This window comes from Cololabis saira, chromosome 11 (genome assembly GCF_033807715.1).
Source record: "Cololabis saira isolate AMF1-May2022 chromosome 11, fColSai1.1, whole genome shotgun sequence".
NCBI classification, from domain to species: domain Eukaryota; kingdom Metazoa; phylum Chordata; class Actinopteri; order Beloniformes; family Belonidae; genus Cololabis; species Cololabis saira.
Window position 1 is genome coordinate 18,185,413 of NC_084597.1, and position 27,886 is coordinate 18,213,298.

The window sequence follows — 27,886 nt, forward strand, 5'->3', positions numbered from 1 at the left end:
AGGCTCGTCCAGCAGTGTCCACCCCCCCTTTAGAGGAAGTCCAAGGTCCTGCTAGTCCTCATTTCTAGTCTTCATTTCAGTTATGGAAGCACTTGTTTCAGATGTTGTTAGCAACACTTGAAGGGAAAATGTTTCTCATGAAAACAGATTTCATGAGAATAAATGTAAAATAATGTACCAATTAGTATAATCTAAACCAGTCAAACTAAACTAGATAACTGTGATTGTTCCAGCTGGTTTCCCAAGTCTACTCCTCCTACCATTGACAACATGGCGCTGTGCAGTTTGAGGATAAACATTGTGCAGAAACTCTTTAGCTTCTGACACCGTCTCTGCCTGGCCCCTGGAACCAGGTGACAGGATGAAGTGATTGAAATCTCGTCCTGCAAGCTGGAAGACCCCTTCAGAAATCAGTTGCGTGAACTGTTGGCATCTTTTTTCTGCTTGTCTGCAGCATGGCGCAGCAATGTCAGCTGTATCAGTAGATATCAACTTTACCGAATGTTAATTTTAGCTTGATAGCAACTGAGGCAGCAATACGCAACTAACATTTTGGTTCTTACTTTAAGAGGGGGTGCCTAATTCATTGAAACAACATCCAACTAGACAATTTACTTTTCATTTTAGGTTTAGGTTTTAGGTTTAGGTTAAAATATTTAAATGTACATTTTACTTTTTCCTCGTGTGATTTTTGCAATCATCGTGCTTGTGTATTTTCAGATTCTCCTCTGTTAGAAATGTGTTTCTGAAAAACCTTTATTTTAAGGGCAAGGGGCCCATCACCACCTGCCTGTCCCTCTATTGGAGTTGTGACACCCCTGTACCTACAAGTAAACATGCAAAACAGAGAACAAGGACTAAATTGTAAAGATTGCTATTCACACTACACCCATAATTCTATGACTTTGTGTTCTGGGGTATGTTTTGTAGGGAAGTAATGTCTTTTGGATGATGGGGAGGGGTTAATTCAAAGGGTTAGGAGCCTTCCCAACAGAGATTTATCAGGCCCACACTTCAAACACAGAGTCCAGGGAGACATAGCTGCACAACCAAGCAAAGAAAGACGGGAATGCAAATGTTTTTATTATTAAAAGGATTATAAAATGATAAAAAACATTGTTTAACATCACATTCACTGCAGTGCCAAAATACTTACAGACTTGCTCCAACTTTAGCAAGAAAATCAGATTTGTTGTTCATCACTATTTTCAGATCAGTGTTGCATATTTCCACATCTAAAACCTTCTTGACTCTGTAGCATGCTACAGCCATTTAACACACCTTAAACAAATCCACCACCAGCAAAGAAATCGTCTGGTCCTTTGATTTCAGTGTCATGAAGCATGCTAGCATACATTGTAGTGCTGCAAGGTCATTGGAGCATTTCAGGCATGCACAACATTTTTTGCTGCAGGCCAGCCCCATAAGTACAGGGACAGCCAATCAATGTCCACTTCAAGGTGTGACTGATCACTGTTTTCCAGCTCACCGCACAAACACAGATTTCAAAATAAAGGCAACTCTCAAACAGAAAAAGTAAAGTTAGAGATTAAAAAATAGATTAAGCGATTAAAAAACATGCCTGTAATTAACTGATGGCAATTAACTTGCTAATTTGATGCCCCTAGTTCTCGCATGTTTCTTGTCGTTATATGTTGAGGTACTGGCAACACATTTGTTGGTGTAAGTCATCTATATGTAATAGAAAGGTTCTTTATAACTGACGAATATGCTATTAATATGTTCAAAACTGACATTGATTGTTCATCATACAGCAATGTTTTGGAGTAATACGATGACTAAATCATCAAGGTGTGACAGCGACTTAAAAAAAATCAACTATTCCTTCAAATGAAAGTGAAACTGTTATTTTAACCTGAAAAGCTTTTCAGTTAGGTCATGACTCTTTTGCTCTGGGTCAGGTGTTTGAAAACGCAGACCAATTTTTGCTTCTTCGATCTATTTGAGTGTTATTTTCAAGGCTATCATTAAGCATATCTGGGCACACGGTGCATTGTTTGCATCAACATCTTGGTGGCCAGTTACTGTTTTAGAATAAGAAGTCAATTTTAGTATTCAATAGCGTAACAGTTCGTGGGCTCTTAAATTCTTTCTGAATATCTCTGACCTTCTCAGATGTTTAATATTTTCAATCTTATGTGTCATTCTGTAAATCTTTCCTAACCGATCGCTCCGCAAATGTTCAGGGCCGAGAGCAGAAAGTCATCATCATCATTTGGGATGGGTTTCCAGGATAATTACTTTGTAGCTGGAGATTGAGGTTCTCTAAATTCAACATGTATATTTTCCATTTTCTAGCCAAAGTAATGAGTACGGTCTAACTTGTGTGAATGAGCTGCTCTGCATAGCTTCTGGTTCACCAGAGCCGCTCAGTGATTCGGCCGCTCTTCCTCGGTGCTGGTCCTGCACGAGGCAGAAATTCAGAATCTGGAAACCGCAGTGAAATGCTGACCGTAGCCTCAAGAATGACTAAACCAAACCTTTTAGCCCAAAAGCAATGGGTTTCATGTAACAATAAATAGTGTTTCTTCCCAGTTGTCAAGCGCGGCCTGGACAGAGTTTGTAATATTTTGTAAAAGCATGACTGAATAAGCATGTGGGTTTTTCTGAGGAAGGATTTCCAAGTCTACAGCAGATGATTGAGGCTGTTGCTTCGATGGGGGAGGCGCTCATGGCCTCCCAGGATCATAAACATGCCTTCGCATTGTTGATCCGAAATAGCTTATTGGTGTGAAATGCATCTCTCACCGGACTGCGCTTCAAATCAGATGAATGTCGTTTAATCAAACACACATCTGACAGATCTAGCTCAGTTAATCATGAAGTGTTGCTTAATATATCACTAATGTAATAAAATCCATGAAAAACACTTTTTGACAGCCTTACAACTGAAACTGTTTTACCCCACGATCTGCACTATTCCTCTTCACTGTATTTCACTCAGAGCACAGATGGGTAGATTTTCTCTCTCACACACACAGACAAACACACACACACACACACACACACACACACACACACACACACACACACACACACACACACACACACACACACACACACACACACACACACACATCCATATCTCATTACATCTACCAGACGAGTCTGCTGCTGGATCAGTCCCACGAGGGTCCAAACAGACCCGGTCTAAGTTGGTAGAGCAGACACGCAAAAGCAAACACACACACACATAGACACACACACACACACACAGTGGGAGGTGTGACAGCGATACGGTAGCCGTCTCTCTCTATGGCAGAAGCCAAAGTAAAGAACCCCCGTCTCTGTGAAAGTGATTTGCCAACAGATCCTGCAAAGAATCAGGAATTTTACATGTCTGGATCCACTACAGACTGAAACTAATATGGCCCCTGCTCGAACACGGCGCACGCCCGTCCACTCTGCGGGGCTCTTAGCGTGGGAGATCAGCTGATCTGCGTGCCACTGAATGGATCTGACTTTTTCTCCTGCAGGTTCCCAGAAGCAGGAGGTGGTGTGTAAGAGGCTGGACGACAACTCGGTGGTGCAGAACAACTACTGTGATCTGGACACCAAACCCCCCGAGAACCAGAGAGACTGCAACACTGAGCCCTGTCCTCCAGAGTGCGTGATACTCAGTCTTTTATTATCTGTTGACTTGTAAATTAGTATTATTATTTTTGATACAGAATTAAAGGAGCCGTCTGTAAGAAATGGCCAAAACTGGTACTGCAGTCACTTTCAAAATATTGTTGAGCGGCGTGTACCCTCCCCCTCCTCCCCCCGACCACAGGTTGCCAGGTTTTTCATCCAACACGTAGCAGCTGCTGCGATAATTAGAGCCGAGCTGGCAACCCGGATGCCGAAACAATACTGACTTGGTGATTGGGAGATAGGTGGAGGGTGGAGCTTCAGGCCAAAACAAAAAATGACAACATAAACATCAGTTGAGGGCTGCAACTCCTCTTTTTAAACTGGAATATCCTGGCTTGAGTGCTGTTGTCAGTGACATAAGTATTTGAAATGAACATGATTTTTAAATGTCTGTTGACATATCGGGGTCATTTTATGATTCGTTTTATTATTGCTCTTACATACAGCTCCTTTAAGATACAGAATTCTTCTTCGTTTTCTTGGGCCCAAGTGGCTAGGTTGGTAGGGCGTCAGACTTTCCTTTGCGGGTTGTGTTTGATGCTTGTGGGGTTGCATCAGGAAGGGCATCCAGTGTAAAACATGTGTGGATTGTCCTGGACCACTGTGGTGCCCCCTCCACTTCAAGGGTGTAAACCGAAGCGGTGGAGGTGGAGAGTGTTTCAGTGCTTTTCTCACTAATCCGCAATGTTATAACGATCAATCAAATTCTAACTCATGACCAGAGACTTCAGGAAAGGGGTGTGTTCTCATTGCCCTGTTTTCCAGAGTCTTGAAGTCATGATTCATCGTCAATCGATGTCACACACTACACTATCTGGCAGAAGCAACCTGACTGGTCTCTAAAACCACCTTCTGTGCTGAAAAGAGTCGGGAGGACACAAACGGTGCAAGATATTTGTGTGATGACCTCTTCACAGACATATGCATGGGTTTGCATATAGTAGTTGATGATCTTTGCTGCAGAGAGTGTTGAGGCTGAAGAACATCTTCTGAAATGAATAAACAGCTACCTGCTGGTGTGGCGTCTCAATGACTCGGCCTCCTTCCTCATGGTCACCTCACCTGACGTCTGGTTCTCTCACTGGCTGCAGCTTCAGTGGGGATTCCCCCAGAGAGAGGATTCAAAGCATCTTTTTTGTCGTACTACTATATGAATTGTTGCAAATGTGACGTCACATCCGCAGCCCAGCGCGGGAAATTTGGGCCTGAATTGCAGCACATTTTGCAGCACACAGCCTGTTCAAGGCAACGGAGAGATACACTTGAGGGCTCATTCTTTTGGGTTTGGAACGCTTCATCTGACATTATTACTAGAAAACTTAAAACGTATACGGATTTTTTTTTCATAAATTCTGCCTCAATCCGGCCTCAAGCTCCTTTAATACTCAATTCTGATATTTTTCCCCAGCTCCAATTCTTTTTATGGTTGTTTACATTATTACTTTAAATGCACCTCATATCAGACTTCGTTGTGAACAGTTTTGCCGTGACCCTCGTAAGACATCAAACGGGGAACGTCGGGTTGATGTCTCCGTGTATGTAAATGAGTGTGCAGCAGCAGGGAGCCTGGATGAATTCTTTTTGAAGTATTTGCTCTGGGGAAGTGTACAAATTCATCATCTAATTATAATGAGAGGAAACCAGAAGACAAGGAGAGCGATGTCTTCCGTACAGAGACGCTGGGATGAGGAATCAGAGTTAGGGGACGCCTTCCAAAAAAGTCCCGCCGGCGATGAATTGTGACATTATTTCACATAACAGCGACGTCAGAGACAGATGAGACGTGGCCTGACATCAGAAAACGTCAGATACGTATCCGATTTAGGAGCACGCTTGACAGTGACCCAGGTCTGACGTGAAAAGAATCATATTTTGCATCATTTGTGTTTCTCAGACAGCCAGAAGAAAATTGTGTGGTGTGAACGTAGCCAAAGAGACCCAACAGAGTGACGATGAATGGGAAAACAGGAACGTGACTGATATCCTTACTCAGCAAAAGCAACTCAACCTCCACGCCTGTAGGGGGACCCTCTGAGCTAAAACTTACAGCAGTTCACTAACTTAATGCTCATTAATCCATGGATTAAAGTTCTCCGTACTGGGTACGGATTTCCGTCCTGGGGATTTTTTTGGATATTTTTTTATGAGATCAGCGCAAATCCGACAAAAAATATGAACACCGGGGTGTCTGTAGCGCCGCGGTGACTTGTCGAACGGCGCCCACTGCAGTCAATCAGCTGTTGGCTGTGCACACACAGTAAAGTTCTCCTCTGGTTTTAGATGCACGTAACCTGACACCTAATAACCAGGCATCAGAATCTTCCGCGGATTTTGGTCTCAGCAAAAAATTTCCGCGGAACGGGGGAAAAAAAAAAAAAAATCCCCAAACAACAGACTCGAAAACGCGATGCGCCAGGCCAGAAAAGAAAAACATAATATGCAAAAAATAAGCGACGTATCTATCCATTCATTCAGAAATCAAAAATCATTTCCATTTGGGGGGGGGTCTTTAGAGATATGCTACCTTAGTAGTACCAAAGATTAACATAAAATCAATGGAAATTAGCTGAATTGATCAGATATGGCCACTTTAATAGGACAGTCGGCTATTTGTCTGTAGAAGGTCTCCCAAAGTTAAATTTGTTGTGTTTTAAAGACATTCGATTCTTCGATTATCGGGTATGGCACCCTAAGCCGCTGTTTTTAAAAAAGAAAAATGAGCCTGACTCAGGATACTAATTCACCTTCTACGAGGCGCAGTTGTAAAACGTGTTTGAAAGAAAACAATAAAATAAAATGGCAGTGATTTGTAACTTCATATGTTAACTATTTTCAGCGTTTGCCTTGTGCCAAGAATAAGAGCACTGAAAATGACCACCTGCGTTTGATGGCTTTGGCTTGTTCGCCCCACGCCTGAGGGGGAAAAACGCACACGCAACGCAGGTGGACACTCCTCCGCTGGCCAAATGTCCGTAAACCGCATGCTGCAATTAGAGGCATAGCCCAGACTTGCTTCAATCACGTCTGGAAAAAAACAGGGATTAGATGCCCAATTTTAATTAGACTCAGAGTGTCTCATAATCGTTTGTTTATGAAAGCCAGCGTTGGTTTTTCTCAGGTAGAATTCAGCCAGTAAAAACATGGCAGTGTTGTAAATCTACTGCGTCGGCGGTAATTTGTTTTCATGTGATTGCAGTCCTGGGTTATTTACTTTCACATCTGTATCCAGTGGACTCAGACGTGTGGTATCTCATTTATTTTGATTAAGACTATGGCAGCGCTGAGTTATAGCGGACACATGGCGGTTGTGTCTGTTAAGGAAAGCAAACGGCTCGTCTGCAGCGTCAGGAAAAGCAGACTAAAAGAGGCCGTGTAAACACTATTGTTTTAGAATAGCCAGGGTTTTATGGGCTCTGCTAATGAAAGCTGACACAGATGTTTGAACATGTTGTTAATTCTGTATACATTCCTTTAGATGATGTAATACGCGACAGGCTGGATGTGTTTGGAGGGCTGTTGTTTTATGACAATACTTCTATAAAGCGTGTAGACAGAGAGGGTTGAATTTTCTGGAGGTTAAAAGCTTTCTGGTCTGGCCTGGCCAGACGTATTGATGGACACTGGGCTACAATGTCAGCATTATCACCGCCTGCCTGCCTGCCGAGCAAATTACTTACAGTGTTTACTCTAGGTTATGGAAATACACGTGGAAGCTTCGATCATGTATCATACCTGCGTGTTAAGTATGCAGACCGAACTGGCCGGTGATGGCCGCTTTCAAAGTTTGCAAGCGAATAGTAAAAGTACGTACTGATTCTTCTGGACTGTAGTAAGAGGAATTTAGTTTGCAGACAAGTGCACAATCTGCTGCACTGCTGCACTACTCCTGGAAGAGTTATCCAGCATGCAGCTAACCAGTTTAGATCACCAATTTTGTCCCTTAATACAGCAGGTTGCCATCGCTGGAGATGGTCACGGCAATCATGTGAGAGGTTCTGGATCGTTCCTTAGCGTAATCATTGTCATGGTGATCTGCTGTATAACAGGGTTGGAGCTGGCCTCGTCAAAAATAGATAGTTGATGCAGGTGCCCCAAACTAATAAGGCCTCCAGTTCAGCTCCCAGCTGTGTGAGGCTCTCCCTGTGGTTGCAGGATTGTGTGCAGGCAGTCCCTTTCGAATAAAGGCCACGAGAGCCACCAAATCTTAAAAAATAAATACATAAAGAAATGATAAGGAAGGGCATCTTGTAGGGCTGGGCGATATGGACCAAAAGTCATATCTCGATATTTTCTAGCTAAATGGCGATACTCGATATATATCTCGATATTTTTTCTGTGCCTTAATTGGGGTTTCCCCCAAAGCATTATAGCATAGCATCTCTGTTAGCTTCATTTTTTTCTGAGGCAAACCCTTAAAAAAACAGTCAGTTTTAATACAAAGTCTCGTGCCAAATGTCACACAGGAACCTTTATTAACAGAGGTCTGCAGAATATCAAAATGTATAAAACAAATGAAATAAAAATAAACTGCCTGCATATATAGAATAAAAATGCTTCTTGAATAAAATAAAACAAATATCCCTTTCCTGCATAACAATTAAATTAAAATACACTGTGCAATTAATACAATATAGAAAGTAACAGGCAGACTTTTCCACTGAGGTTGACAGTTGTCCAAATAACAAAACATTTGTGCAAATCTCAAATAAAACATTCAAGTCAATTTGTCACAAAATAAGCTATATCAAAATCATTTAAAAAAAAAATGTAAAAAAAAAAAAAATCTTTTTTTTTTTTTTTAAATCAATATAAACGATATTGTCTCGTACCATATCGTGTTTGAAAATATATCGATATATATTAAAATCTCGATATATCACCCAGCCCTAGCATCTGACATAAAACATATCCCAAATCTGTGTGGAGACTTGAAGTTCCACTATGGTGACTCCTTCATCAAGGGCGGGGCAAAGCCAACCCAGGATTACTTTACCACTGTATTACATTTTATGTAACTATCACACTGGTTGGTACAGTAGGTTGAACAACCGACCAGTCAGCACTTCGGTGGCAGATGCTAACCTTCAGCCCGGCTCTGACCGCTGTATCAGTACAGTACGTAACTTATGTGCAGTGGCTGGTACGTGCTCTTGAAGTGGCTTGTTGAGAATGAAGGAGGGCGTAAATGTGGCATCAAGTTTCACACTTAAAGGGAAAACTTTTAAAAGTCCCAGAATCTGGCCTCGAGCAATCATTGTGTTCAGGGCCGCCGCAAGGGGTGTGCGAACCGTGCGACCGCACGGGGCCTCGCGCCCCAAGGGGCCTCGCGCTATGGGCCGTTTTTTTTTTTTTTTTTTCAATTTTTTTTTGTTTTTTTTGTTTTTGTTTTTCGTTTTTTCCCTTATAAATATCAACAGACACGTTCCATTACAGACCTAAATGTGTACTAGTCTGTGCTAGTACTAGTCTGATGCGTGTGTCTGTTGTTCAATACAACTGATCAGACCAAGCGCAGACACAAGCTGCTCTGATCCAGACAGTGGAGTGTGGAACAAACTGCCACACAATGTCGAGAGAACGAGACAGATTCAGAAAATTTCCATCAGGGGATGAAAAAATAAAAAAACTAAAGAAAATGGAAGAGTTTAATGCCTCTCTGAAAGGCTCGTTTGATAAATTTGTTACAAAAATCACCGATCCGACCGGGTCTCAAGCAGCCGTGGGGCCCCGTGTCGAGGCAAGCCCAGATGATGATGAGGCAGGGGAAGGTATCCAGTATTTTGCTAATTGGAGAGTTAAAATTGCACATATAGACACTCAATCCGACCCGAAAAACCCAAAAATTTCACGCGCCCGCCCGCCATTTCGCACAGGGCCTCGCAAATCTCCCATGCGGCTCTGATTGTGTTTGTTCACTTCGACTGAGCTGTTGCCTCTGGTTCCTGTCTTCTGCAGGTGGTTTATAGGTGACTGGTCAGAGTGTGGGAAGACATGTGATGGCGGGACAAGGACAAGAAGCGTTCTGTGTACCAGGAAGATTGGCCCTGCTGAAGAGGAGACGCTGAAGGACACCTACTGTCTGACTCACCGGCCCATCGAGAGAGAATCCTGCAACAACCAGTCCTGTCCGCCAAAGTGGGTCACACTGGAATGGTCTGAGGTGGGACAATATTCTGTTTTGTTTTTTTGGCTGTTGTCCTCTTGAGATCCTTTTTTTTTTGTTTCTGAAATCTTCTCCTCTCGCTTCAGTGCACTCCTAAATGTGGTCCGGGTTTCAAGCACCGCATCGCATTGTGTAAGAGCAGTGACCTGACCAAAACCTTCCCGCCCTCCCACTGCCCGAGCCATAACAAACCTCCGGTCCGAATCCGCTGCAGTTTAGGACGCTGTCCTCCTCCTCGCTGGATCCCTGGTGACTGGGGACAGGTAGGACTACATCTCTGTCATATAACTGGGTTGGAGAGGAGACTCAGAGCAGCATTGTAGGCAATATCTGAGGCCACCACCTCCTGGTCTCCCAGCTTCATGTAGATCAGGGTTCGGCAACTCGCGGCTCCAGAGCCGCATGCGGCTCTTTAGCGCCGCCCTAGTGGCTCCCTGGAGAATTTTTCAAAAATGTTTGACTTTTTTTTTTCCTTTTTTTCTTCATTTTAAATTTTTTTTCCCCTTTTCTTTCTTTTTCTTTTTTTCTCTTTATTATCTGTTTTTTCTTAATTTTTTTCCTTTTTTTCTCTTTTCTTTTTCCTTTTTTTCTCTTTTTTTCTTCCTTTTTCCTTTCCTTTTTAATCTCGACATTTCGACTTTTTTCTCAAAATTTTGACTTTTTTCTCGACATTTCGACTTTTTGCTCAACATTTCGACTTTTTTCTCGAGATTGTACTTCAACATTAATCTCGACATTTCGACTTTTCTCTCGAAATTTTGACTTTTTTCTCAACATTTCGACTTTTTTCTCAACATTTTGATTTCGCATTTCGCCATTTTCCTTCATTATAAGGCTTATACATACAAGACTTTTCATTTTTTGCGGCTCCAGACATATTTGTTTTTTGTGTTTTTGGTCCAATATGGCTCTTTCAACATTTTGGGTTGCCGACCCCTGATGTAGATGGTTTCTTTCACTCCTTTCTAAACCCATCAGCGTGTGGACATTACTGTCCTCAAAAGAGAGTCCTTTTTCCTCAAGATGCAGATGGACTGCGGACGTTTGACACGAGGATCTGCCTCTCCTGTGTTGTTTTATGTATTTGTGGGGTAGTACTTTAGTTTCCCATTGCCCACCTCGCTGCGCTGGACAACGCTGATGGGTATCTGTTCAGACGTTTTATCTCCAAGATGAAGTATACCAGGATGAGGTGTTTTGAGATGTTTCTTGGGTTCTCCTAGCATGTGGTCTGTTTGATACTGTGGTGTTTATGGATTCAGGTTCGCCCGACAAAAGCTACAGTTTGGGTTTCAGCAGGTTTAAAGTGGAACCCTCTGCGTTGTACTTGAAGTACTTTGTGACCGGGATGACTGAGATTCATCACCAACATCACTTGAAGACAAAACCTCAAGCCAACAGCAGCCTGGTTAACCCTTCAAAACTATTGATTGAATACTTTAAATACATAACATGCAAGGATAAATTCCACATGTTGGTGAATGGTTTGTGTATTTTACAACCGTATGTCCCACGACGTCTGCTTGAGCATCGGTACCGTGTTTGTAAGTCCATCTTTTCCAGTCGCCTGGTGTTATGCAACCTGTTGCTGCAATATCCTCTTGGCTGTTTGAAGTTTACCTTTGCCTCAGAGCAGACTCGCTGTCACTTCCAGGAACACGACTTTGAGTCAGACAGCAGAGCAGCGGTCTGGGGCTCACCCTGACATGAGCGAGTGTGCTCAGAAAAAGCTGCTGGACTCGTCTCAACACGGCCGACTGATGTTGAGACAACGCCAACAATCCGTGCGTCATAGCTGGTTGTATCTACAAAAAGTATGGCTTGTTATTTTGCAGGATTTGTTAATAATTTAGTGTAAATGAGGAATTTTAAACAGTTTGTACTCTTCAGAGGGCAGCTATGCGAGGAGGTGATGTCATTTTTCAGATGTAAGAGCTGAAGAGTCCTGCAGTTTAGGTGGCAGCTAAGGTTGGCAGTTCAAACCCAACTTCAGTTGTACCATTGATGTATGCCATCTGTCAGGGCCAGCACTAATAAAGACTCACTAATTGGGAAGGGTTGACATGCAAGCTCACTGATCTGAGGCAGCCGGGGAGGATCTTTGAAGGAGGGGGTGTTAGCTGGGCTCATTGCATGCACCGGCACATGGGCAACACAGACAGGTGTGTTTTCTCCGTGTTCCCCACATCTGCACAGGTTCATTGTTGAGAGACGCTGTTTACTTCAGCATTGGTCTGTGTCAAAGATCGGCTGGCACCAAACGCTGTTTTGTTTTATTGGTCTTTGTTTCTGAGTCTCTTTCTGCAAAAGAGCTTAATGGAAAAAATCTCAGGTTTTTAAATTTTTTTTATTGCAACTGGCTCATTAATAGAAGTTAGACAAATGCAAGGGCATGTTTTGGGTTCAAAACCAGCAAACGTTTTATACATCAATGATCATTATCAAGCCAGAAGCAATCACATGCTACAGCAAAGGACTTAGCTGCAGCTTGATCCAGTAAGACTTACTGTATAAACCTTTTATACTTCAGTGTTTGGAGATAGCCTTGCAAAGCAGTCATAAGTAAGTACTGGGTGCTTGCAGTAATCCATGTTCATGTAGGACGATGGATGGATACATTAAAAGATGTGTATGAAAAGAAAAACTGAAAAAGTAAATGGAATAATTATTAAAATGTTCTTTTTTATAAATGTTTGGCTTTCTGCAGATTTATTTATGAGAAAATTAAACCAACGTTTATGACTACTTAAGGATTCTCAGTGTGATGTGACATCTTGTGCCACAAACTGTAAACAGTAGCCAAGTAAATACGAGTGCTGGATTTGCTGTAGTTGACGGCCTTTCACTCATTCATAACTCTCTACCGCTCCACTTGGTCTTGTGCATGGGTCTTCGACACTCCTACTGTATGTGTAGAGTATGCGCTCCCATCTTGCTCGGTCATTCGTTCAATCGCGTGTGTAGACTTCATTCGTCTTTGGCCCTTTGTGAAGACTGCAACAGATGCAATTGGTCTGCTTGGTCTCATTGTATTTCCTTCTGCATATTTCCCATTACTACTATTTCCCACTACTTAGTTTGCTGTAATGTCAGTAGAATTTCACTGTTGCTCAACATTTATCCCATAAGACGGGCTCTTTTTGGTCCATTTCCAAGTAAACAAAGGGATGCTCAGCACTGCAAGCTACAGTAGCACAACAAACGGCATCTACCTGTGGAAGTAGAACAAATACTGTCCGTATCATGTCAAATACTTTGGTGCCAATAAAGACAGGGAATCTGGATGATTCTATTCATTTGAATCACTCATGAGATGACTAACAATCAGGGTCAGGTGGCTCTAAACCAGGTGACAAGGTTATTACCCCAAAGGTTTTTTAGTTGATAGTTCCTTAAGACACCCTAACAAATTATTTGAAGTATGAAAGATGATGGCAGTGCCTCCTTTTAAGGGAATAATAATACCATTTCCATATTTTTACATGATTCTATACAAATATATATATGGTCAAGTTGATAGATGAAAACGTTATCTGTTGGAATTATGCAATACGTGTCACCTCTAGTGTACCGTAGCACCAGTACCCAAACAGAAGGATGCTAAAAACCAATATAGTATTGTACTCTTGTTTTGGTATATTTTGAAACTTTTTATGAATAATTGCATGCTGTACTGTACCAAATTGTCCTGTACTGATTTGTGAAAATGGTCAAAATGTGCCACATGGGTTTGAAGTGTTCGCTTGTAGCTGTGAAACATTCAATGATACACAGTTGGTTGAATCATCATGCAGAAAGTCGCTTGCCAACCTCTGTGGCTCTTAGATTGGTTGATTGGATCAAGTTGTGGAGCGTCTGTGCAGGGAGTACAACAGCACGGCTAAGTGTGGGTGCATGGCGGTCCACAGCATGAAGGGTCACAGAAAAAGCTGGTGGTCGTTTTCCGTGTTGCACTGAAAAAAAGAAATGTTTTTCTCTGATGTCCTTCTGTTCCAGTGTTCAGCGCAGTGCGGCCTGGGCCAGCAGATGAGGACCGTGACGTGTCTGTCCTACACCGGACAGCCGTCCAATGAGTGCGCAGAATCCCTCCGCCCCGCCATGATGCAGCAGTGTGAGAGCAAATGTGACGCCACACCAATCTCCCATGGCGATGGTAAGATGACAGGACACTGGACTCAAGCATGTAACTCATCTTACTTGGTGAGAATGCGCAAAGAGAAAACTAGTGGTCATCAGAGAGAATGATTGTGCTCTTCCTTCCAACAAAGCACCGACTGAAAAGTTAAAAAAGAAAAAAATCCCTATCTTTATCTTTGCAGCTCTACTTTGATCTAAAAGCTCTTGGGTGACACACATCTCCACTCTGCCGACATCATTAATCTTTCCGGCGAGGTTGGCCTGCGGTCAAAGTGAAACAACTCAACCCTGCATATATACTTACACATGATGGATGGCTATTCAGATGCATAGAGAGGGGCCTTTCGATTAGTCTGAATGGAAATCGTGAGCAGCGTTTGCAGGCCGGCTAATAGGATTAGCTGCAGGCTAATTGTTCCTTCACGGACAGCAGTGAGGCAATGTCTCGTTTCATTTTGCTCCGTGGAGGCAGGGGCCAAATCCTAATAAGGGAAGACACTCTGATCGTGATAAGGCATTTAGAGCACTGCCTGTCCGGCATCCACAAGTAGTTTAAGTGTGTATGTGTGTGTTTGCAAGAGTGCAACATAGCAGATGGCAGTCAGCCCAGATAGTGAGCGAGGCCAGGATCTGTCTCAGTCTGTCTCTGCATCCAAGTTTAGTTGCACAGTTTTAGTCTGTTGAGTTCCCAAGGGAGACACTCCAGCATCGGTGAGGCAGTCTGGCTCCGGTTTATGTGTCTCGTGTTTATCACAACATACAGTCAGAACAATCCTACAGCTATACCTGAAAAACTCAAAAAACCCAGATCATTCGACAACTTACCTTTATTCTGCAGGTATCTTCCTAAACTTTTAGGACTCCTTCAAAGAACCAGAGCAGAAAAAGCTCTCAATGATATCATTGACTTATTAGCAGAACAAATAGAAAATAGCAATATTTTATCTGGTATTACAGTAAAAGCTTCAAAGAGCATCAATGTTGAACAAACTGGGAGCTTACGGTACATGCAGCACACACAGTGCTGTTCAAAGGTCTTAGGTTGTAAAGTAAGGATGGTTAAAAAAAAAAAAAATTATATTTTTGTCCATCAATCCATCTTCAACCTCATATCCGGGGTTGCCGGGGCAGACGCCTAAGCAGGGATACCCACACTTCCCTCTCCGCCTTCACTTCATCTAGCTCATCTGTGGAGATCCCAAGATGTTCCCAATGTTTCCAGGCCAGCCTTGAGACATAGTGCCTCCAGCATGTCCTGGGTATTTCCCAGGAAAACTTGACCAGGGAGACGTCCAGGAGACATCCTCACCAGATGTCCGAGCGTCCTTATCTGGCTCCCCTTGATGTGGAGGAGCAGCAGTTTTACTCTGAGCCCCTCCTGGGTGACTGAGCGTCTTCTCCTATCTCTAAGGGAGAACCCAGATGTTCCCAGGCCAGCCGAGAGACATATGATGCTTTTACACTAGTACCTACTCAGCCCGACTCGACTCGCCTCTCCTCGGTTTTGCGCTTCTCCACTAGGGGTCAAAGCGTGCAGCGCCGAGACAAACAAACAAACAAAAAAAAGCATTGCCGCTTGAAGCTTCTCTCACTCTCATTTCTTAACTTGATATCAAACACAAGCCACAGACCCAGCTGAATTGTTATGGAAAAGAAACTTGGCTGTGTTGAGTCAAGCCGAGCTGAGTTGAATAGAGCCGAGTAGGTACTAGTGTAAAAGCGCTAATAGTCTCTCCAGCGTGTCCTGGGTCTTCCCCGGGGTCTCCTCCCGGTGGGACATGCCTGGAACACCTCCCTAGGGAGGCGTCCAGGAGGATCCGGTACAGATGCCCTAGCCACCTCAGCTGACTCCTCTCAATGTGAAGAAGCAGCGGCTCGACTCCAAGCTCCTCACAAGTGACTGAGCTTCTCACCATATCTCTAAGGGAGCGTCCAGCCACCTAGCGAAGGAAACTCATCTCGGCCGCTTGTATCCGCGATCTTATCCTTCAGGTCATTACCCAAAGTTCATGACCATAGGTGAGGGTGGGAGCATAGATTGACCGGTAAATCGAGAGCTTTGCCTTTCAACTCAGCTCTTTCTTCACAACGAAGGTCCGACTGCTGATGCTGCACCAATACATCTGTCAATCTCACGCTCCATCTTTCCCTCGCTCGTGAAAAAGACCCCGAGATACTTGAACTCCTCCACCTGAGGCAGGACTTCTCCACCCACCCGGAGAAGGCACGCCACCCTTTCCCGGTGGAGAACCATGGTCTCAGTTTTGGAGGTGCTGATTCTCATCCCTGCTGCGTTGCACCCGGCTTCAAACCACCCCAGCACATGCTGAAGGTCTTGGCCTAATGAAGCCAACAGGACAACATCATCCGCAAAAAGCAGAGAAGAAATCCTGTGGTTCCCAAACCGGATCCCCTCCGGCCCCTGGCTACGCCTAGAAATCCTGTCCATAAAAATTATGAACAGAACCGGTGACAAATGGCAACCCTGCCGAAGTCCAACATGCACTGGGAACAAGTATAACTTACTGCCGGCAATGCGAACCAAACTCCTGCTCCGATCAAATAGAGACCGGACAGCCCTTAACAGAGGGCCCCCGGACCCCATACTTGCTGACCATCCCCCCACAGAATGGCACGAGGGACACAGTCAAATGCCTTCTCCAGATCCACAAAGCACATGTGGACCGGTTGGGCAAATTCCCATGAACTGTCAAGCACCCTGCGGAGGGTATAGAGCTGGTCCAGTGTTTCACGACCGGGACAAAAACCGCATTGTTCCTCCTGAATCCAAGGTTCGACTATCGGCCGTATTCTCCTCTCCAGTACCCTGGCGTAGACTTTCCCGGGGAGGCTGAGAAGTGTGATCCCCCTATAGTTGGAACACATTCTCCGGTCCCCTTTTTTAAAAAGAGGGACCACCACCCCAGTTTGCCACTCCAGCAGTACTGTCCCCTTCCTCCATGCAATGTCGCAGAGGCGTGTCAACCAAGACAGCCCTACGACATCCAGAGACTTGAGGTACTCAGGGCGAATCTCATCCACCCCTGGTGCCACTGAGGAGCTTAAGCACCTCAGTGACCTCGGCTTGGGTGATGGACGAGCACATCCCAGAGTCCACACTCTCTGCTTCCTCAGTGGAAGGCATGTCAGTCGGATTGAGGAGATCCTCGAAGTATTCCTTCCACCGTCCGATGATGTCCCCAGTCCAGGTCAATAGCTCCCCACCTGCACCTTAAACGGTGCAGGTGGGGGGCAAACAAACCCCTCCTTGAACCACCACCTTATTGTGGTGGAGGGATTTGTGTTGCCCGAATGATCCTAGGAGCTAGTTTGTTGGGGGCATTACGCCCCTGGTAGGGTCTCCCATGGCAAGCAGGTCCTAGGTGACGGGCCAGACTAAGAGCGGTTCACAAGCTTATCATGGAAAAGAAAAAATCAAGTCTGTTATGTCGCCCGGATGGGGTCACCGGGGCCCCTCCCCAGAGCCAGGCCTGGGGTAGGGGCTCGAAGACTAGCACCTGGTGGCCGGGTCTTTGCCCGTGGTACCCGGCCGGGCTCAGCCCAAAACGGCGACGTAGGCCCGCCTTCCCATAGGCCCACCACCCGCAGAAAGGACCATAACAGGCTGGTGCAATGTGGTCTGGGAGCTTGTGCTTGTGCGTGAGGTTGAGAGATACCGGCTAGAGATAGTCGGGCTCACCTCCACACATAGCTTGGGCTCTGGAACCCAGCTCCTTGAAAGGGGCTGGACTCTCCACTACTCTGGAGTTGCCCAGGGTGAGAGGTGGCGAGCTGGTGTGGGTTTGTTTATAGCCCCCCAGCTCAGCCAAAATATGTTGGAGTTTACCCCGGTGAACGAAAGGGTCGCTTCCCTGCGCCTTCGGGTCGGGAAAATGTCTCTCACTGTTATTTGTGCCTACCAGCTGAACAGCAGTACGGAATTTCTGGACTCCCTGGGAGGAGTACTTGATGGTGATCCAACTGGGGACTCCATTGTTCTACTGGGGGACTTCAATGCTCACGTGAGCAATGACAGTGATACCTGGAGAGGCGTGATTGGGAGGAACGGCCTCCCTGATCTGAACCCAAGTGGTGCTCTGTTGTTGGACTTTTGTGCTAATCACAGTTTGTCCATAACGAACACCATGTTCAAGCATAAGGGTGTCCATCACTGCAAGTGGCACCAGGACACTCTAGGTCGGAGGTCAATGATTTATTGCTGTTTCATCTGATCTCCGGCCGTATGTCTTAGACACTCCGGTAAAGAGAGGGGCTGAGCTGTCAACTGATCACCACCTGGTGGTGAGTTGGAACCCTGGCGGAGGAGGAAGTTGGACAGACCGGGCAGACCCAAACGTATTGTGAGGGTCTGTTGGGAACGTCTGGCTGAGCCCTCTGTCAGGTCAGGTCTTCAACTCTCATCTCTGAGAGAACTTCTCACAAATTCCGATGGAGGCTTGGGACATTGAGTCCGAGTGGACCAGTTTCTCTGCCTCCGTTGTCGACATATGTGTGTGTGTCAGACAGCGGGGAGGACTCGGGCTTCACCTCCAGGTAGGGGTTGGGAATTAAAAGTTGCGCTCCGTATTGAACCAATAAGGACATATATTATGCTCTTATTTATTGATGTCATAATATACAGGTGAAGGTCGGAAAATTTGAATATATTGCAAAATGTCATTCGTAGTAAATTTAACTAAAGGTGAAACAAATATATTATTTCCCCACTACATTCAAAATTAAATATTTCAAGCCTTTATTTGTTATCATTTTGATGATTCACAGTTTATGAAACCCCCAAATAAAAAATAAATTACAGCATATTTTATGAAATCAATCAAATATGATTGATTTTCATCATCAAAATTATAACAAATAAAGGTTTAACATATCTTGCTTTGCATGTAATAAGACTAGGTAATATATTAGTTTCACCTTTTAAGTTGAATTATTGAAATAAATTAACTTTTACACCATATTCTAGTTGAATTATTGAAATAAATTAACGTTTACACCATATTCTAGTTGAATTATTGAAATAAGTTAACTTTTACACAATATTCTCGTTGAATTATTGAAATAAATTAACTTTTACATCATATTCTAGTTGAATCATTGAAATTAATTAACTTTTACACCATATTCTTCACCTGTAGGCTATATTCTACATCTGGGCAGATGTGGACATACGTAGCATAGGAGGCTATTTCAGTTGCTAGTCTGGTTGGCTGTCTATACAGTCATGCAAGTTCAATGCTATTAAAGCACTTTAAACTTTAAATCAAAGCATTTTGTTTTTTCATATAAAATAAACACATTTTTATGCTGTTTAGAAGTTTTGGGGCTTTTTTTTTGGCTCCTGCACTGCTGAAATCAGGGCGTCCCTTATTTCTATTTCTGAAATGTGGCAACCCTACACCCACCTTACCCCAGTTACCGGAGCTAGATATTTTAGCTTTGTTTAGCTGATGCTATATAAGGTTAACTTAAATTAATTCTGATCAAATCTGTCTCAGCCCCTGAAAGGCAGGGGTCCACCCTGGACAGGTCACCAGTCCATCGTAGAGCTGTCACTCCAAAAAAATAAATAATAAACAAGATACAGTTTTACCTGATGAGATAAATAAAAGTCACCCTCCTACATTTCATGTTTATTTCTGCTCTAAAGCGATCTAGGCTACTGACTGGAGTCAGCCCCTGGTGGAGGAGTGTCACATATTCCAACATCCTTACCAGTGTCAGTTTAGCCAGATGTAGTCTCTCGCTGCCTATGCAAAAGCAACAATAATACAAGACAGCCAAAAGCAGAGATTACAAGCAGGTTAGCTCTTAAAAATTGCGGTTTTCCAGTGTTTTGCTCAATAACCATTTCCTTCCTTCTGCAGAATGCAAAGATGTAAACAAAGTGGCTTACTGCCCGCTGGTTCTGAAGTTCAAGTTCTGCAGCCGGGCTTACTTCCGACAGATCTGCTGCAAGACTTGCCAGGGGCACTGACCCTCGGAGCGTGAGAGCCAGACACAGTGGGAAAAGAGCAAAAGACGACTACAAAGGCAAAGAAGATGGAGGAATATGGCACTAAGCGGGTAAGAAGAGGAAAATACAGCAGGCTGTAGAAACAGCCCTACGGGAAAGCTTGAGGGGAGAGTCGCAAGGATTTCCCCGTTTATCTCACCTGGTCCTCCTGCCCTCCATCATAGTGGAATTTAAACCACTGCTCAGCCCATACCGCTGACACAAACATTTCTTTCTTTTTTTTAATTTTCACTTCTGTGAAGTGGAACTTGGAAGATAATTTGTTGGTGATGTTATTTTTATTATAATAATAATAATTGTTATCGTTGTTGGTCATCCTCCATGTTTGTTGTGTTTTGAATCCAAAGTGCTGGACACATCGCTCACAGAGGATGTAGCCTCCCCCCACCCCCACATTTGGCTTTGGTGCACTTTTTAATGTAAATACTTTGCATTTGCAACAGTCAAACATGACAGAGAAATCCCATCGGTGTACTGTATATTTATTGTACAATTTCAAACAGCAGAAATATTGTCCTCTGATGTTCTCGTTAGATGGTAGCCTACTGTCACGGAAGGAGGAATTTAACGTGATCAAACTCACTTGGACTTCAACGACTGTGCTGGAATGAAATTACTACATACTGTTACATATGTCAGACCCTTTTATACTGTAAGGATCGGTGTATTATATATCTTCATCTAGGACCAGAAAATCCAACGTGGCTATGAAAGAACAGGTTGGGGTTTTTTTTTCTCTCCCCAGATGGGTGCCTTAGTTCCTCGCAGTAAAATAAAAGTTCCCCTCGGTATTGGTCATCAATTCAAAGTATGTTATCAGCAATGTGCCTGGGCCAGATGAAGCATCGCCACCAAGCTGGCCATTACTGAACTTCCCATCCAGGAGCTGTGGCTCACAAGTGAAGGATTCCTTGTGAAGGAGCGTTTTCATATGAAGCAGCCTGTTCATTAGAATCACAGCACAGTCACTATTTCTTACTCATTTCATACTGGATGATTGTTTCATCACATGCTGGTTCAATGTCACGCTTGTACGTACATCCCTCAGCACAGTTAAAGGAATGGGTCAACATTTGGGGAAATAACATTTTGCCTTTTTTACGAGAATTACATGGCAATATAAGTATGAAAGCCAGAGATGCTTAAATAAGCTTAGCTTAAAGAATGGAATTCTAGAAAAAACTAACTCTGCTGCATCTGAGGATACGAACATCCCAAGAGAACTAGCAATAAAACTACCTGTGAGCCTGAAGTGCAAGAAAAAAAAAGTCAGTTCTGTTTATGAGTTCAACACTAAATATCGAGCCAGAAGGTTAGCTTAGCTTAGCATCTGTGTCTAACAATAATAGACACACATACTGTGAAAGTTAACTGGAAAACTAGTGGTAATAATTAAACAGTCAGCTTTGTTGAACAGTTCTGCTCAACACAAAACCGAAACCTTCAAATCTGAAAGCTTAGCTTAGCATAAAGACTGGAGGTGGCAGAGAAACGGGCAGCATCATTGCTTCAGAGAATACCAATAATGAAGGCACCGCTAGAGCACCATTATCTCACAGGATAAGAACAAGGTTTGAATCCTGGCTGGTTTAAATGTTCTACATCTGTTCTGGGCATTCCTCCCACGGTCCAATGGACACGTTAGATCAACTGGGAATTCTTTCTTTAGGAGTGAGACATTTACTAATAATCATTTCACCAATTAAATACCAAATGTATTTTTAGTATTCCTTTCCCGATGTTATATTTGCTCAGATGCACTGGGACCAGACAATTACTGCCGGAGTAAGTGTGACTGGAGGACCAGGGAGGTTCTCTGCAAACTACATGATCGATCAAAATTAGGACTAGGACCTCTGCCATATCGCAAAGCTTGGTCTTCATTGTCAGTCCATTACTTCATGTGTTGTGAGTTTTTAACATTAAGGGCTGTTGTTTAGATACAATCTTGTTTATCCCGTCACCATAGTGCAATCTTGGACTGTCTGTGGAAATCACAGTAGGGTTACTTCACTGGTGGTTTATTGAGTAATCTGAGGTGGCGGCTAACGCTCTGCCTGGCTCACGCCTGTGGTATTTACGCAAAAAAGAAAAGCTACATCTCTGTTCAGTCTGGTCAAAGTTGCATCAACTATCTGCATGTCACACCTTAGCAAATATAAGCTGATTAATGATGTCTAGTGACGTTATGGAGGTTTTGTGTTGGACGTTTACGTGGCCATGTTTAATTATGGCACACTCATTACTTGAGTGTCATGGAAACAACCCCACCTATCCATTCTTGCTTATTGGAGCTCAGCTCATAGGGCCTCCAGACCTCCCTCTCTCCTTCCACTTCCTCCAGCTCTTCTGGATGAATACCGAGCTGATGCCAAGGGATATATTCTCTCAGGGACATATCTAGATCGGCTTTGGGTCCTTCTCCTGGTTGGAGATTCCCAAAATGTGTCCCCTCATCCTTACCTGATGCCCAAGTGAGCTCAACCAGCTCTTCTCGATGGGGAGGTGTGGCAACTCTACTATAATTCCTCCTAGATGGCTCAACTTCTCCAGCCACCCTGTAGAGGAAGCTCATTTTAGCCGATTGCATCCATGACTAGGGGTGGGTATTGGGAAGGACCTCACGATACGATACGCATCACGATACTTGAGCCACGATACGATACGCATTGCGATATCCCGATTATGCGATATCCCGATTATTATATTCTACATACTTCACCGAAAAATTTAAAAATGCATTACACATCTTAAGTACATCAGATGATAGTGATGGATCTTAAAATCCGAGTTGCACGTTCATCAGATTATAGTGACAATTCATGGGAAAAACTGAGTCAAAACAATATTTTATTATAACTATACAAGCTAAAGTTACAACATATTTGTATATGTTTTTCATATTATTTACATCATATGAAATTAACATTAAATTTAGTATGAGGTTGCTTTAATTATGTGGCAAATGATAATAAACACAAGAAAGATGGGTACTAAAACCAAGGACAGGCACAGTGATCAGTCAGTATAGATATAAATCCATAAATAAATAAACCTCTGTCCATTATTTTTCATTTTTTAAGGACAGGCAATTGTGTTATATAAAAAATAAATTATAAAATGAAATAAAACTTGAAATAAAACCTGAGCTCAGTGCAGGGCCCTCCCAGGGTTGGTAGAGAGTGGCAATGCCCAGGACTGTCACTTAGGTAGGAGCACTGGGTGATATAATGGGAAAAAGATCGGGGATAAAAAAAAAAAAAAAAAATCGATATTCAAATTTTGAATATCGATATTGAATCGGCTGGAAAAGTATCGCGATATATTTCCATATCGATATTTTTGCCCACCCCTATCCATGACCTGTAGTTCAGAACCGTAGGTGAAAGTAGGAATGTAGATCATGCAGCTCCATTCTACCCTCATTCCACAAACAAAAGCCAACAGTAGCTAAACTCCTCCACTTGAGGTAAGACACCCCAAACTCAGAGAAGGCATCCCCTCAGATTTGGGGGTGCTGATTCTTATCTCCACCCACAGGAAGTCATGGTTCCAACGTTTTCTTGGACCACATCACCTGCAAAAAGCGGAGATGGAATCCTGAGACCACAACATCACAACATTAACTAACCGACTGTTTTATAATTGCTCACTTTCCAACGACTGGTCATGAGAAAAACATTTGTTGCGAGTCATACGGATTACTTTGCCAATTACCAACCAAGAAAGAGTCCAGCACACAACCTCCATATGCCTGTTGCATCTCTTCAGCCGTGTGTGTTGTAATCCAAGATTGTCCAATACGGCATGCCAGTCAGTAGTTGCAGAGACTAACTCTTGTTTTCCTGGCATGGAACAAGACCAGAGTTGTTATTTATTTGGTTTTCCTTAATGCAAGGATTCAACAACTGAAAGGCTCAGGTTAGGTTGTGATTTGTTGTATACTGTGCCTTTAAACTATCACATTAGTGACATAAGGGTTTGTTCAGAGCCACTATGATTCTTACATTTATTTTAGCCTAAGGTAACTGTTAAAGAAAGCAAAAAAGAAAATCCCAAAATGTTGAACAATTTCTGCACCCACATCGCTTGTTTTTCCGGGTATTTCCTGGCTTCACACCCCCCCAGCTTTAGCCTGACCAGCCATACTAGGTTTTTCATTTCTGGATTCTGGATTCAACTTTAAATTCTAGGGGCAGTACGAACAGGTGCAGAAGAAACTGCTTTTGGACACCATTGGATAGGCTTACAACCAGTCAGAGAAACGAAGCATGTGGCGGCAGCCATCTTGATTGTTCTGAACATTGGCTCTTGGAAGCGACTGCATGAGTCATAGAATAAAGCCCACCCCCACTGTGTTGCTGTTGGTCCAGTGTGTTCTGTAGCAGTGGATATGGCTGTGACTGGTGAGAGGGGTACCAGACCTGTTTTGGGTATGACTGGCCAGGCTTCCCATGGCTTTTTACAAATGAAGTATTTGCATGATACAGTAGTTCACTACGTACACAGTGTTCAAACATGCGGAGCGCGTGAATGCTGCGACCTGTAAAAACTCGTCGTGCTCCGGAAATGACGTAAGCAAACTTTATTCTTTGGCTGCGTTATGAGTTACGGGAAAGATTAGACATTTTTTAACCCAGTTTTCGTTCATCTCTCCTCTTCTAGATGAGAGACAAAAGTACCGTATTTTCTGGACTATAAGCCGCTACTTTTTTCATAGGTTTTGAACCATGCGGCTTATACAAAGGTGCAGCTATTCTGTGGATTGTTCTTCCACCGCTAGGGGGAGCGCTAACCGGAATTAGAATCAAAACTAAATACGCTACTTCTTCTTTAGCAGATAGAAGTAGGTAGAAGCAGATTTCAAACAGATAGATAAATAAATACTGGTTAATTTCTCTTGGTTCTGTCCCGTTTTAATCAGCAAAGTTGCTGCCATGTTAAAAGACACTGTTAGGAAAGGATCTATTTAGGTACAAACATGTACATCATTTACAGTTCAAAATCATTCTGTACATGTAGTAAATATCTAATCTAACAACATAAATATCTGCGGCCTGCATATCTTTTTTTTTTTTTTAAATAGAGCGGATGCGGCTTATATACAGGTGCGGCTTATAGTCCAGAAAATACGGTATTCAGAGTATTTGGAACCGAAAATGGACCGATGTCCTTATTTTGATTGGAAATATGACAAACATTGATAAGGTTGTCACTGATGATGGGAAGTGTCCATCATTCCACTCTCTATTTTCTGACCATTACGAGGGCAGCATCCAGGGACTCGCAGAGCACTGTGTATGCACGCCCTTATTCCTTCACACAGTAAGTGTAAGTGCAAATGAATGCGATTTGGAACATGGCCTTAGTGTCCTCTTTCCCTTCTCTCTTTTCATTTTCATCCCTCTGTGAAAAGAAGAAAGAAAACAGCCATCTGAGTGGTGTTTTTCCTCCATTTTGTATTGTTTTTTGTTTTGTTTTTATTTCCATGGAGTGCTGTGTTTACCTCCGGTTTTCCTCCCGCTCTGCTCCGAAGGTTACGGCCTTCCCAGGCTTCTGGTGCTATCAAGTGGGTGCTTCCATTAAAACCCTCTCCAGTGTGCTTGTAAGAGAGGCTGGATCCAAACAATATGAAATAATATTCTTGTCAATATCTCTGCTGGTAAATGCTGGTCATGTTGTTGTTTTGTTTGAATCTGTTTATACCTCACACTGGGAATTTTTATTGTTTATTGTGTTTTGTTGTTTGCGCAACCACCAAAATGGACACTTGCCCAGATGTAAGGGATTCCTTTACCCAGCTGTCATTCCCGCTGGTGTAGGGGCTGTGAAAGGGAAGTATCTCTACCCGCCACGTGGAGGTACAGAGGGAGAGTTCTGAGAGACGATATTGGAGCGTTAAAGGATCTCGTTGAAGCTGTTAACGATGAACTTCTAATTTTGCTGCTGCTACTTTTTCGTAGCCCTCTTCTGTTTTGAAAATGCCGAACAGATTTCATTAGTTAGCAACCTTTCAACGAGGCAATCGGGACGCTGCGAAGCATTTTAAATCAGCTGGATTCAAACTGCTTGGACTCACTCGTCTACTGGCTGCGGGATAAGCAGCCTTCAGAACCAAGAGAAGTGAACTCGATCGGACTTGTACCCATTGCTGTGAACTCAGATGTTTGAATGTCATGTTGCTTGTACCTGTACCTAAAGTGCAAGAGAAATGAAAAACATCATGTGATTATTTGCATATATTTTATATTCAGTATTAATATTGGTAAACTGTTACAATTTTTTTTTCCAAATGTTAATTATATGCTAATTTATTGCGTTGTCTCACTTGTTCATTTATTTCACTGCATGCAAACTGAACCTTAGCTTAGTGAAAAAAATGCAGTGATGCAGCCCTTCACCAATATTTTTTTTAAAAAGGTGGATACAATAAAAAGAGCAGCTTTTAAACAGACTCCGTGTCAGTGGATTCATTTCCTTTCACTCCATGTCAAAACGCATATCAAAACAAGTCCACGCAGCATTTTCTAGTCATGTATTATGAGGCAATTCCCGTGAGAAGCTCAACAAACACAGAGGATCAAGTGGGAATTGTTGGTGCCTGCGGGGCAGATGCCCCGTTCTCACAGGCTTCCAGGGAGATATATCCTCTTGTCCTTTCATTCAACTCTTGGAAAGCACCCACAGAATGAAAACAGCTAATGGCATCACACCAGGATACCCGTTTCTACCGCTGAAGAAATGCACTCCGTCGCTGGCACAGTTAAGGGAGTCTGAACCAGAGAAGGAGCTTTTGTTCTCATCTTCATAACGCCGACACTTCTGCCTCATCATCATCTGAGACCCGAGTATTACAGGAGGCCAAAACTGTTTCAACTCTGTTGCCATAGTTATCGTGACGCTGTTCTTCCGCTCATCCCAACCTCAAGTGTCTGGATTCACTCTTAGGGAGCTTTAGGGCTTCCACTGTCCTTGGTAATTAATTCCAAATAAACGGTAACTACCCAATTTGGCTGGGAAACGCCGTCGTCTCCTTCTAATGTGCAGTGTCCAATTACAGAGGGAGATAGAAGTCCTGTTTTGGACATAACCTGTTTGGGATGGCTATACATGTAGGCCAGTTCCTGCAGGGGGTCTTTGATTGTATTTGTTCTAACCTGCAGAGCTCAGGTTGCGATCCTGTATAGATTAACCGACTGGGGCTGCATTATGTCAAATCTTTAAACTAGGGCTGGGCGATATGGACCAAAAGTCATATCTCGAATATTTTCTAGCTAAATGGCGATACTCGATATATATCTTTTATATTTTTTCTGTGCCTTAATTGGGGTTTCCCCCAAAGCATTATAGCATAGCATCTCTGTTAGCTTCATTTTTTTCTGAGGCAAACCCTTAAAAAAACAGTCAGTTTTAATACAAAGCCTTGTGCCAAATGTCACACAGGTTCCTTTTATTAACAGAGGTCTGCACAATATCAAAATGTATAAAACAAATGAAATAAAAATAAACTGCCTGCATATATAGAATAAAAATGCTTCTTGAATAAAATGAAACAAGTATCCCTTTCCTGCATAACAATTAAATTAAAATACACTGTGCAATTAATACAATGTAGACAGTAACAGGCAGACTTTTCCACTGAGGTTGACAGTTGTGCAAATAACAAAACATTTGTGCAAATCTCAAATAAAACATTCAAGTCAATTTGTCACAAAATAAGCTATATCAAAATCATTAAAAAAAAAAATGTAAAAAAAAAAAAAATTCTTTTTTTTTAAATCGATATAAACTATATTGTCTCGTACCATATCGTGTTTGAAAATATATCGATATATATTAAAATCTCGATATATCGCCCAGCCCTACTTTAAACAATAATCATGTACACACACAGC

The 27,886-nt window shown here is 43.0% G+C and overlaps 1 protein-coding gene across 1 annotated transcript in view; it reads left to right on the plus strand.

Annotated features, from left to right (window-relative positions):
• adamts6 (ADAM metallopeptidase with thrombospondin type 1 motif, 6) overlaps window positions 1–22,699 on the plus strand; it is a 132,878-nt gene extending 110,179 nt beyond the window's left edge. The window contains exons 21-25 of the mRNA XM_061733886.1: window positions 3,498–3,627; window positions 9,613–9,817; window positions 9,907–10,083; window positions 13,817–13,973; window positions 19,843–22,699. Coding sequence (XP_061589870.1) covers window positions 3,498–3,627; window positions 9,613–9,817; window positions 9,907–10,083; window positions 13,817–13,973; window positions 19,843–19,952 — 779 coding nt within the window. The 3' untranslated portion in view covers window positions 19,953–22,699. The remainder of the gene's footprint in view (window positions 1–3,497; window positions 3,628–9,612; window positions 9,818–9,906; window positions 10,084–13,816; window positions 13,974–19,842) is intronic.
• The last annotated feature ends 5,187 nt before the right edge of the window (window positions 22,700–27,886 follow it).